Source organism: Erpetoichthys calabaricus, chromosome 6 (assembly GCF_900747795.2).
Source record: "Erpetoichthys calabaricus chromosome 6, fErpCal1.3, whole genome shotgun sequence".
Taxonomy (NCBI): Eukaryota; Metazoa; Chordata; class Cladistia; order Polypteriformes; family Polypteridae; genus Erpetoichthys; species Erpetoichthys calabaricus.
In genome coordinates this window covers 95,501,053-95,513,635 of record NC_041399.2, presented here as the reverse complement: position 1 = coordinate 95,513,635, position 12,583 = coordinate 95,501,053, and the positions used below count along the sequence as shown (strand labels likewise).

The window sequence follows — 12,583 nt, the reverse complement described above, 5'->3', positions numbered from 1 at the left end:
TTTTTGACAGTTTGCTGTTGCCCAGCATTGATCACCATAGACGCCCATTCTATCAGAAATGTTGTTATGTCCATTATCCATGATTAACATGAGATTACATTTTTTTCTGAATTATCACTACAATGTACTTGAGGTAAGTAATATATAAAAAATAATTTTTGTTAGAAGAATTCTTTTAACCACCTGTTGTATTTTGAAAGAAACTGTAGTCCACTCTTTGAAATCCTGCTGTTTGCTGAGGAGATAATATATTTACTCCCAAGTACACAACAAATGATACCTGAAGCCTTGTTTTATTTTATATTCTCACTAACACCTTGACAACACAGTAGAAATGAAATATAAATGACCTCCATTCACTACTGTTATGTACCATTTCAATAAATTAAATTTATCAAAATGCTGGCTTGGTGAGGCTAACTGACACTTAACAGATAGAGTAACTAAGCAACAGAAAACCATTCCAGGTTACATTACAAATCCAAATATAGACAGGAAATTATTCCATGGAAGTGGTTTCATTACTATAGGTGTTTAAAGCCATAAGTAACACTTGATCAGCAAGCTATAAAGTGTCAGACTTCTGGCCGGCCCCTGAAGTTTCATGAGTCTACATCATAATAATGCAGTGAAAACTCCCAGGTTTCCAATATGAAACTAAAATTGGTATAACTGTCAGGAACAGCTGTTTATGAAATGCACACAGTGTCAGTACATTCCATAAAATGCATTGCATAATATTTATTTGTTCTTTCTTGCCACAAGGTACTTACCAGCTCTGGACTTCAGAATCTGGAGAGACCGGATCATCAATTGGCAGAATTAAAGCTACAGATGCTGATCTTGGGGAAAATGCTGAAATTCAGTATAATATTATAGATGGAGATGGACGAGATATGTTCAGTATTGTAACAGATAAAGCAACACAGGAAGGCATTGTAACTTTAAAAAAGGTAAATATCATACTTAATATAGCATTTTACGAAATGTATATCTATTAAGTGATATAAAATACTTTTTGTAGATGATTGTATGTTGGTTCAGTGATTAGCATTGTTGCTTTACCATTCCAGGTGACAATTTTATGTGGAGTTGGAATATTCTCCTTTTATCAAAGTGGAGTATTCTTCCTGGTAATGTGTTTGTCTTCCCACATCCCAAAGACACATATGTTAGGTTAACTGCAGCCATTAGACATTCAATTTCTAAACACTGGTATGTTCCGAAGTTTTGCTCATCTATCACTTGCCTGCACATGTTTATTTTTCCAATATTTTGATTTCACAAAAACAGACTCTTTATGTGTTTAATCCGCAGTTGCTGCAGCATTATACTTAAAGGAAACATTATTTCTTCACTACATATAATACAATACAATAATACAATAAACGCAGGTCCATTTTTTTCCCCTTGCCTTTTTTTTGGTTCTTTTCAGGACTGGGATAATGGACTAATCAAATTTCAAGTCAAAAAACAAGACATGGGTCAATACCAGAGAGACAGGAAAAAGCAGAAGAACAAACCCAAATTTAAAGTCAAAAATAAATCCCACAACTCAACGTCTAGCAACCTGTTTTAGTAACAATGTGTCAAAATAGTGGTGCCTCTGTGAAAAAAAAATGGCGACACAAAAAGAGTGTTTTTACATGTCCAACATTTTGTTCTAACTTAAAACTAATTACCAAATTAAAATCCTCATGCTAAAAAAACCTAAAGGCAAAAAACTCTTAAAACCTAAAGGAAAAAAACTTTAAACATAGAATATAAACAAAAGCCACATATATATATTTTTTAATTTACCCAAATTTTGACAATTTTATGTTAGGAAGTGTTTCATAGAGTAAAGATGCATATTTCTGAACATTAAGTCAGTGTACTGTCCCACAATCTAAATCCTACTGTTTCTAGAAATTTCACTGATACCAGACCTTCCATTTCTGATATTAAGTGAACATTTCAGGAAATTGTCTATCCACCTTTCTAGAGGTGGTCATTTTAACAATTCATTGCTTTGTTGTGAAGATAATTGGATTTACAAACTGGCTACATGAAATGTCATGGGATTCAATGAGTTAAGCGACCTACTCAATTTTTTATAAAAAAGCCAATATTCATATATTTTCCCTTTTCTGTTATTTTCCTAGAACATTCTGATAACAGACATTATGTACTGTAAGTCACAACTTTTATTACACCTTTTGATATAATTAATCACTTGGATTATTCTGCTTAAATCCTTTATCTTTTAGCACTTGGTTTTCTACAGTGTGATCCCCATTTACTTTGATACTTTGATGTTTTTATTGTGTAGAGGTGAGCTACCCCTTATAATTGTTCTATAATGATTCTATAATGATTCTTACATACAGTCACCCATATTGTTAGGTATGTAACCTGACTATGCGCCATTTTTTCCTTTTTTACATAATTTCTAGTTATATAAACTTAACATTAAGAGAAATGAAATATTTGCTTATTCCACGTACAGTATTACATTTTCTGTTGGATTGATATTGCCAAGTTCTCAATGGCATACTTAGTTTACCATATCCTGTGTTGGTTATTTTGTTAAGTTTAGTTTGTTATTTCATTATTGACTTTATTATTGATCTGTGTTCAATATTTATTTTCTCAAACTATCTTGAACAACAGCAACATTTCTATAGCACTTTTTCATACATAGGATGTAGCTCAAGGTGCTTTACAAGATGTCAAAGGATTGACATCCTTAAATTCATTTCTTATCTATGAATGAAGGGATCTTCCTGAAATGCATCAACCTTGCTGTGTTAATGATATTATGTGACCATTCCGCTTTGTAAACCCTTTCGAAACCTTATACTTGCCAGTAGCCTCTTCAGGTCTGGACTCCATTAAATACGATTCTGTGTGTTTATGTTCTCCTGTACCAGTATTTAACCTTCTTAACACTAGAGTCCCTGAAGCCTACGAAAAAACTAGCAATCCCAGGCCACCTTAAATTCCTTCGCACCTCTCCGTTAGCATCTTTTGTTTTGTAAATGTGTTGATTAGCACAAGCAGCAAGCAGCCTGTTATCCCACCCCCCAAACACCGCAGCTCAACTTGGGCAAAAAGTTCACACAACCCAAGTCTTGTTTATCTGGGTGTGAGGTGCCTGGAGTTTCAGATATTTACACCTTTGTGTCTTTTAATAAACATTTCATTGCAAATACAACCGCACCATAACCAAGAATGTTTTTCAGTTTTGTTTTGTTTTTTCTGTTTGGTAGCAAGTCCTTTAGTATTTGGATCTTTGCTAACAGACTTTAGATATAGCACTACAGTATTTTTGCCTATGTCAAGTTTTTTTTTGAACTCCTGCACCAACCAATTAGAAAATTGAAAATGGTTATGACACTGTGCATGAAGAGCTAAGAAGGCAAGACAATCCATCATTGTCCAGTCTGAACTAATCCAATTTAACACTAAATCCCTGAAGTCTACGAAAAAATTTATAATCCCAGGCCACCCTAAATTCCTTTGCACCTCTACATTAATGTCTTTTGTTTTGTAAATGTGTTGATTAGCACAACAAGCAAGCAGCCTGCTATCCCAACCCCCCCACCATCGCAGCTCAACTTGGGCAAAAAGTTCTCCCAGCTCAAGGCTCTTTATCTGCGTGTGAGGTGCCTGGAACTGTATAGGGTAAATAATAAACCATTATTACGAATATATGCATTTCATGTGTGTTCCATGTTTACAACGATCTATATAAATGTAGGATGACAGGAAATGCGAGAAATGCAAGAAATGTTGAACACATACCTAAAACAAACCTTTTTCATGTTATAGTACTAACGACAAAATTTTGACATGAAGTGTATAACGTGTGAAGACTGAAGTCCAAACATCAATTAAACACTTTCACAAAATGTACACATATAACAAAACAAGTGCGCTTTTATTAAAAATATAACCGAAGAAAGAAATCAGCATTTTGTTTGTCATTGTGTTTTTTATTGGAGGCTTCAGCCCAGTCATGAATATTGATAAGTTGCAGAAAGCATAAAAATAGTGAATTATTACATGTCTCTTTTGAGAAACAGATTAATTCTGTAGTTAAGAGTTGCTTTTTCGAGCTTTGTCTTTTAGGTAAGATCAAGCCTTTTTTATTTTCTAGGGATATTGAGAAAGCTACTCATGCTTTTGTCTTTTCTCACCTTGATTACTGCAGCTCGCTGTATTCTGGAATTATCAAATCCCTGATACACAGGTTACAGTTTGTCCAGAATGCTGCCGCTCTCTTTCTGGTTGGGGCAAGAAAGTCTGATTCTGTTTCTCTAATATTAGCTTTTTTACACTGGTTGCTTGTTAGTGTTCGAATTGATTTTAAAATCTTATTGTTAGTTTTTAAATCTATACATGGGCTTGCTCCTGCCTTTTTATCTGAATTGTGTGCTTTTACACCAACCATCTAGAGTGCTTAGATCTTCTGGTCAGTTGTCTCTTGTTGTCCCTCGTGCCAAGTGTAAAACTAAGGGGGACAGGGCTTTTGCAGCTGCTGCTCCTTGCCTGTGGAACTCTTTACCTCATCACATAAAGGAGTCATCTACAATTGAACTGTTCAAAACAAGATTAAAGACTCATTTCTATTCACTTGCTTTCCGTGACCATTAGTAATACTAATGGTTTCCTCATTGTGATTATGTAATCTTACTTCTGTTTATTATTTATTTTATTTATGTTTGTTTATTTTATTTCTATTTATGTTAATTGTAAGTTTTTTTCTTCTTTTATTGTAAAGCACTTTGGCCACAGCATTCCTATGTTGTTTTAAATGTGCTATATAAATAAATTGACATTGACTTTGACATGTCTCCCTTGGCTGATTCTGGTTTAACTGCAAATTCATAGAATTCCGAGTCCAATTCATGGGTGGGGTTAATACCATGGAGATTAAGTGTTTTCACATCATTGCTTTTTTTTTTTTTTGCATGAACCAGTATTTATTTTGTAATATCACACATCAGTTCTTCTTTAGTTCATTTTCTTTATATTACTTTTATACATGTTCATATAAATGTACTTGTACTATTTTATTGTTTTCATTTTATTTATTTTTAAAATTTTACTGTACCACCAACCCATTTATATATATTTTTTTTGTATTACACTTTTATTTGTGATGCAATATTTTGGTTTTCATTTATATTGATTAATGGCTATTATTGCTTCAATAGTCATTTCACTGTCCGATATGTTTTTTGTTATATAATTTTTTGATATTTCATTTACTTTTTGTCTTTGTATATATTTCTTATTACACATTGTTATATTCTACTTGATCATAGAAAAAAATAAACATTTTATTAAACCAATTATCTGTGTTTATTGCAATGTAGAATTATGTTCTTGAATTCCTGCTCTTTAATGTGCAGTTGACCACCCAGCATGTCTCCATATTTTAAATATGGTGGACGATTATCCATTGTTTAGATTAATTAGTTTTCATGTGTGCATGAACTAGAGTCGGGAAGTGGAGGACAAAGATTGCAAGAAGGAGTGGAGGCAACAGAAGAAGAGAGAGAGAGAGAGAGAGAGAGAGAGAGAGAGAGAGAGAGAGAGAAGGAAGAAGGCCTGTGTATATTGTATTGTTTTGGGTACTTTGTGTAGTGTGCTGTGGAGTGAGGAACAACAAACAACGCTTCCCCACCTGAATAAACCGTGTGCTGGGTTGAACTTGTGTCTCAGCCTGCCTGTGTCAGGGTTTGGGGAGTGGTACACACCCCTGGTCTTTCTCACAATGTTGCCAATAGGCTTTGGCTTCTGGCCCTCTAGACATTGAACATTTATGAAATAGATGGTTGGGGAGATGGATGGATTATTATTTTATTATAAGAATAATCAAAATAATATGGCAGCACCAAAACAAAAACTTCTACATCACATTTGCATCTTGTTTTATTAGTTTCACTGAAATGCTTATCATGATTAATAATAATGCAAGCTAACAAAAGACAAAAAGGAATTGACTCCCATTTATGTTTAAGCCAGAAATTCTGGTAGTAGTTTTTTTACCATTCCATCCATTATAAGTGTCCTATACAATGTATTTTTACTGTAAGCAAAAGGATGTTCTACAATTTACTGTAAATTGTTAATTGTTGCTAAATGCTAAAAGTATGTCATTGCTACAAATACTTTTTTGCATTTAAAAAGTAAACAATGCTCTATAACAAGAGACCATTACACATGATTAATTTGTATAGATGAACATGAAAACTCAAGTAACATTAAGGCACTAAGAAAAGTGTAAAGTGTAGAATTTTTGACATTTGTACAGAGGGTGGCATAGTCATTTAATTTGATTGCCAGATCTTTTGCAGTGGGGTGTGCAATGGGCTTGTTCTCCCTTTGTTCAAACAGATTTCTTCCAGAGAGTCTGGTTACCTTCCAAAGTTCACAAGTACACTGGCAGGTAGATTAGCCACACTAAAATGGGCTGTTTTTGAATGAGCTTTCCTTTCATAAAACTTATGACCCATCCAGGCTTGTTTCCTTAGTATCAATTTCCTCAATTGACTCCCAGCAATCCTTGTTGGAAAAAGGACTGGTTCTAAACATAAAATGAATGCATTTAATAATGTCTAAATGTTTATATTTAATTAGAATGTCCATCAGCATATTAAGGGATTTGTACAATATGTTATAATACACTACCTCCGTATTTTTTTCTATCATGTGATCATTTTTCTTGTTTTGCATATATAGTTTTGCCAGATGTAAGGCTGTAACATGAGTTACTGCACATCATGCCACCCTTCTCATAATATATATAAAGTTAAATATTTAATAATATCCTATAAATGAAGCAGCCCTTTGTTATTTGGAAAGATTATGATTAATGCCACTTTTTCAAGACTTTAGAAATGAAAGATTTATATAGCACTAGCTGTAATGAAAATCAATGGCAACATTAAAGGTCCAAGAGAGCCGCGATAGCTGCTTTCTGATATGCCTGGGTGAACGTGTTCTTGCTGCAGCTGTGACAGGCAGTTAGCTGTCGGGTCCTGTTTATGAAATTTGACTGTTTTTCAGAATTACATGTACTGTAAATGTAACTGAACACATTTTTTAATTCAATGAACTATAAAATAACATTTCATTTTGGAATACTTAGGCAAAAAAAAAAGATCAACAGAACTTAATTTTCCTTATTGTAATAAATGTGTATAAAAGTAAAAGAATGTCAGATCTGAAGTAGGATTTTTTGTACGCAAATAAAATAATTCAGTAAATAAGAAATGCCAAATATAGAAAAAGAATAAGTAAACACAAGGTCATAAATGAATCTATAAACAGATTTGGATTCTATTGGCATTATGTCAGATCATCCTTTCTGGAGCCAATTCACAAATTGTTACAATAATATTAGTTTTGCAAACTAATTGACACAAATAAAAGATTGTATACAGTGAACTGTGTTCTAACTGTGTTTTTAATATATTACATATTAGGCTATCTGAAAGGATTTAGGACTACTTTCAGTACTGATTCTTTGTGTAACTCTCAAGAGCTAAAGCACTAATCTTGACTTGAGCTCTGCCATTGATGATTCCTTTGGCTGTTTAAGTCATAATTACCCTGCGTAAGATGACATTGTTAATTTCACTAATGTAGGAGCAGATGCCACCACAACAGATATTGTTAAATTTTTTACATATCTCTTTGCTCTTCTAAAGGCTGGAAGTACTTACACAGAATTAAATTTATGATGCAGTAATAAAACATATACCGTATAAGTAAAACATAATTCAGACATTAAATTTTTATTATTGTGTAAAGAAGTAAAAAAATTTACAAAAAAAAGGACATAATTTGGTAAATTCAGGTAGATAGATAGTGTGAGATATGGATGGCCATTCATCCCGGCCAATACCCCCAGGCCGCCAGATGGAGCCCTCCTTGTAGCATGGAGGTGCTCCGAATGCCAGTAGGGAATCATGGACAGTGGAGTTACTGTATAATGCACAGCCCTGCTGGGTACCATGGGGGCCATTCAGGAGTCGCTGCAGGGAGGCACAGGGATTTATATTTTCTGTATAGCCTGGAAGTATTTCCAAGTCACGGGAACAGAAGAAATGATATACTTCCAGGCTGAAGAAAAGAGAAGTTTTTACCTGACCTGGAAGTGCTGAATAATCACATGGACTGAGGGCTCAGAAGCACTTTCGGGTCAAGAACTATAAAGGACTGTGGGAGATCCCAGACAGACGAGCTGAGTTGGGAGGCAGGGAGACTAAGCATCTGGGAGTGGAGGATTGTGTATTTGTATTGATTTATTGGAGTATTGTGGAGTGGTGGTGCTTTGTGCACAGTATTATTATAATAATTATTGGACTTTTATCTGGTGTCTGGCGTCTGATCAGAGGGTTCAAGGGAGCGATGGTGCCCCCTATCTGTCACGATAGATAGATAGATGCAATTGAGACACTGCTGTATTAAAGCAACAGACACAGGTGACTACAAATGCAGAAAATGACATAGTAGGATAAATAAATAATTCAAGTTTAAGTGGTGTATATTGCTATGTGTACATAGTACAATACAATTTTTATAAGCATTTCTCCTATAGATTGGTGACAATAACACCATAAAAATGGAAAGTTCTAGTTAAACTTTGCTGTAATGTTTACATTGTATTATTTAACATAACACAATGGAATTCTTACATAAGTCTTTGCAACCAACAAAAGACACACTGAAATACACCAAAAAAATACACAAGGCAGCGAGTGTTTTATAGACCCAGCCATTCAAAACGGGTAAGGAATGAGGCATAATTTTGCAGTGCATGTGCTGTAGCAGACTGTACAAAAACACAGGGCTTCTGAAATTTTTAGTAATATTCTGGCTGCTGCTGCTGGCACTACCTTGTAAATCCACCAGGTGAAATAGTGAAGACTTAAAGTTGCATTAGGGGCATTTGAGTGTCTAACAAAAAAGCAAAACTTTAGAATTTTCTTCAAGGATCAGCAATATTGTTTTTCCACCTATTGACTTGATATGTAGACTGTTTACATTTTGAATGAATTCAAACTGTTATTTTACTATAGTTTATCAATATATGCGTGTTTTTCAAGCTGGCATTCACACAGAGAAAATCTAAAGTCATTTTTAAATGTAAAAAATAGAAACACTGATAATAAGACAATTCATTGCATTGTGACACATAGACAAAACCACAAACTACATAATCATATGTGGTAGCAATGCCATAGGTTAATACTCTTCATCAGTATTTTACGTAACAAAGCTTTTAACACTATTTTGAAAGGGAGCCTTTCCATTAACAGTTCTTTATTGTGTACAATTACCTAAGAGCAACAGTAAATTGCAAATACCTTTGTGAAAGTTTGACATAGTTAGTGTGAAATAGCAAAATATGTTTGTTGTTACCCCATAGATCTAATTTTTTGATTTTGAATAGACCATCTTTGTCTTGTATAGTTTCGAATAGTAATTGTTCAGAATGATATATTAATTTGATTTATTAATATTATGTTGTACATTATACTGTATGAAAATCATTTTGAATTTTTCAACTTACTATGCTACTTGACATCTCCAAACTGTTCTTGAATCGACTGGTGTTTGTCCTATTGGTCATATCTTTTTTGCCAGAATGAAGGGAGAAAGGTGATTGTGCAGGAAGGGTGTGCCAGAAACCTCTGCATCATTATCAGGTCTGGCATAGAAAGTACTTAGGTAATTTTGGAGAACAAATGTTGGTGCAGATTGTCTTTGGTTCATAATCTGTAAGTACTGGTATGCCCAGCCACATTTCATCATGAGTACTGCTACATTCATTTTTTGGCTTATCAAAGTATTGCTGTTTAACAGTTTTTAAATTACTTTTCTGAGCTTGTGCTTGAGTTTCTTATATGTTTACATGAAATGTGTTAGAGCATCTCTTCAGTTAATATCATATATTAATAGTAATCATTGGTTTATTATTAGGAAATAATCAGATTGCTCTCGTAGGTGCTCATCATCCACATATTTTTGCCGAATCCAATGACAACTGTTGCCCAATCATCCAGATCTGAACAATCTCCCATGTAAATAATTACATCTACAATCTATTTAAAACAGGGGGCGCCCAGATGCCTGAGAAGCCCTGAACGTCAGCACTTCCGCCACAATCAGAGGTGATGGCGGAAGGAAAACCAGGGACACCCGGAGTGCTTCCGGGTGCTCGTGTGGCACTTCCACCACACCAGAAAGTGCCGCAGGAAGCTAATCAGGAGGAACCTGGAGCATGTTCGGGTGGATTTAAAAGGGGCTGTCTCCCTCCATTCATCAGCTGGAGTTGAGTGGAAGAGACAGTGAAGAGGTTCGGACTGAGGGTGTATGGTGCAGATGCACCGGGTTGTGCGTGGTATTGTAAATAACTGTAAATATGTCTGCCTGTCTGTGTTGAGGCTGGTCTCCACAATATATAAAATGCAAAGCTGACTCACTCACTCACTCATGAACCAAAAAAACCTTTACCTGTTTAAAAGGTAAAATTTAGCAGGATGGTATATCTAGGTCAGCTGGTATCCTCTAAAAAAGGACATTTTGATATATCAATATTTAGGGGTAAAAACTCCCTCTACCATATAAAAACTAAATACCCCAAAATCTTAAAAATGGATTTGATTCAGATTTGGCAATGTTAGAGTAAAATGAAAATTATACGACACATTCTTTTATTTGTCAGTATTTACTAATAGCATTCTAACTTACATGCTCTTTGCTGCACTGGAAACATGCTTTATGCAATTGAAGGACGCAGCAGAAGTGATTGACGTGCAATACAAATAGCACACGGTAACTAATAGGGAGGATGAGTGACTGAAGAAGGGTGATATCCTGGATCGGAACAAACAAAAAGAGAATTTATCACATTGTAAAATGGAAGGACAAACTTGTGCAAACCAAAGGGTAGATACAAAGGTCAATGGATAGCAAGTGCTGTTTTTTGCTATTGACTACTGGCACTCTGAGATACCTACTGGCTCCTATTTTGTTTTTCTGTTCTACTCCTTCAAACTCCAGCCCACTCATTGTGACACTAAAAACTGACCAACCCCTCCTACTTCTGCTGTTTGATTGTGGTGCTGCAAATTTCAAGGGAGAAACATCAGCCTTAGATAGTAGCACTTAAATTTCTAATGGATGAACCACAGAAATTGTGTTGTGATGCTTGAAGCTAGTGCTCCATGATCCTCGTTATTCACATTAATACATCAGTGTAACACATAGGGATCCAGCATTTATATATGTCCACTTCATGCAATGCTTTGTATATACAGTACATTCACATGTGCAGACTTTAATACTAGAATCCCTGAAGGCTACGAAAAAACTCATAATGCCAAGCCACCTTAAATTCCTTTGCACCTCTCCATCACCGTATTTTGTTTTGCAAGTGTGTCGATCAGCACAAGCAGCCTACTATCCCATCCCTCTACTGATGCAGCTGAAGTTCTCCTAACTCAAGTCTCTTTACTTGGGTGTGATGTGTCTGGAGTTGTATAAGGTAAATAATATATCATTATTTGGAATACATACGTTTCATGTGTGTTCCGTGCCTACAACGATCTGGGTAAATGTAGGATGGCAGTAAATGTGAGGCAAGAAATGCTGAACACATACCTAAAACAGAAACTTTTTCCATTTTATACTACTAATGACATGACATGTATAATGTGTGAAGACTTTAGTTCAAATATCAAATAACATTGCGTGCTTTTATTCAAGAATATAACCAAAGTAAAAAAATCAGGCAATTTATATGTTGCTGTCAATGAGTTAAAACCCAAGCTCAAATGACAATCGACAGAGTTGATATGTCTTCTTGGATGGTGCAGATGTAAGAACTGCTGCATTATAACCAAAAGGTTATGGGATTGAGTCTGGGTGCTTCTCATTTTAAGTAGTGAGCTGCTGTTATTATTGCTGTACTGTAATATAATAAAACATACATTTGATTTGAGTCTGTAACACCCGGTGTAAATATTGGCTACTTGTAAAAGTTTTTTTTGTTTAATATTCAGTTTTATTCTGTCAGTGATGTTCATGTGGTACAACAAACTTGCCTCTCCACTGTTTTCAGAAAAGCTGCGATGACCACAGTTGGTGCTGTGGTTTATGCCTGCTCAGAACTATTTGTTGTACAGGCAATCAAAGATAAGTTGCCTCGTGACTGGTATCAGACTACCATACAGCATTTGCGCTTTGACAGATTGCTGCAATTTTGGACATCTGCCAACGTTTTGTTGAGAACTGTGTTTTGAGTTACAACCCAAGGCAACATATTACTGTCGATGAGCAACTGTTTCTGTTGTGTTTTCTTGCAATACAACTCTACCATGCCTGACAAATTTGGTATAAAAGTTTTGGATTGCGTCAGATTTGGAAACAAAGTACATGTGCAATGTCAAAGGGGATTACACAAAATGGATGACAAACACAAAAGAAATACTGTACTTGAGTGAACAGTATAAACAAACAAAAATCAGAAACATCTGATAATAATATATACTCTATTTTCACATTATTCTCACTTTTTACC

General features: G+C 34.9%; 1 protein-coding gene across 1 annotated transcript in view; it reads left to right on the top strand.

Annotated features, from left to right (window-relative positions):
- Positions 1-12,583, top strand: part of LOC114653471 (cadherin-6-like) — a 342,207-nt gene that overhangs the window by 280,073 nt on the left and 49,551 nt on the right. Inside the window, exon 6 of the mRNA XM_028803817.2 lies at positions 766-953. Coding sequence (XP_028659650.1) covers positions 766-953 — 188 coding nt within the window. The remainder of the gene's footprint in view (positions 1-765; positions 954-12,583) is intronic.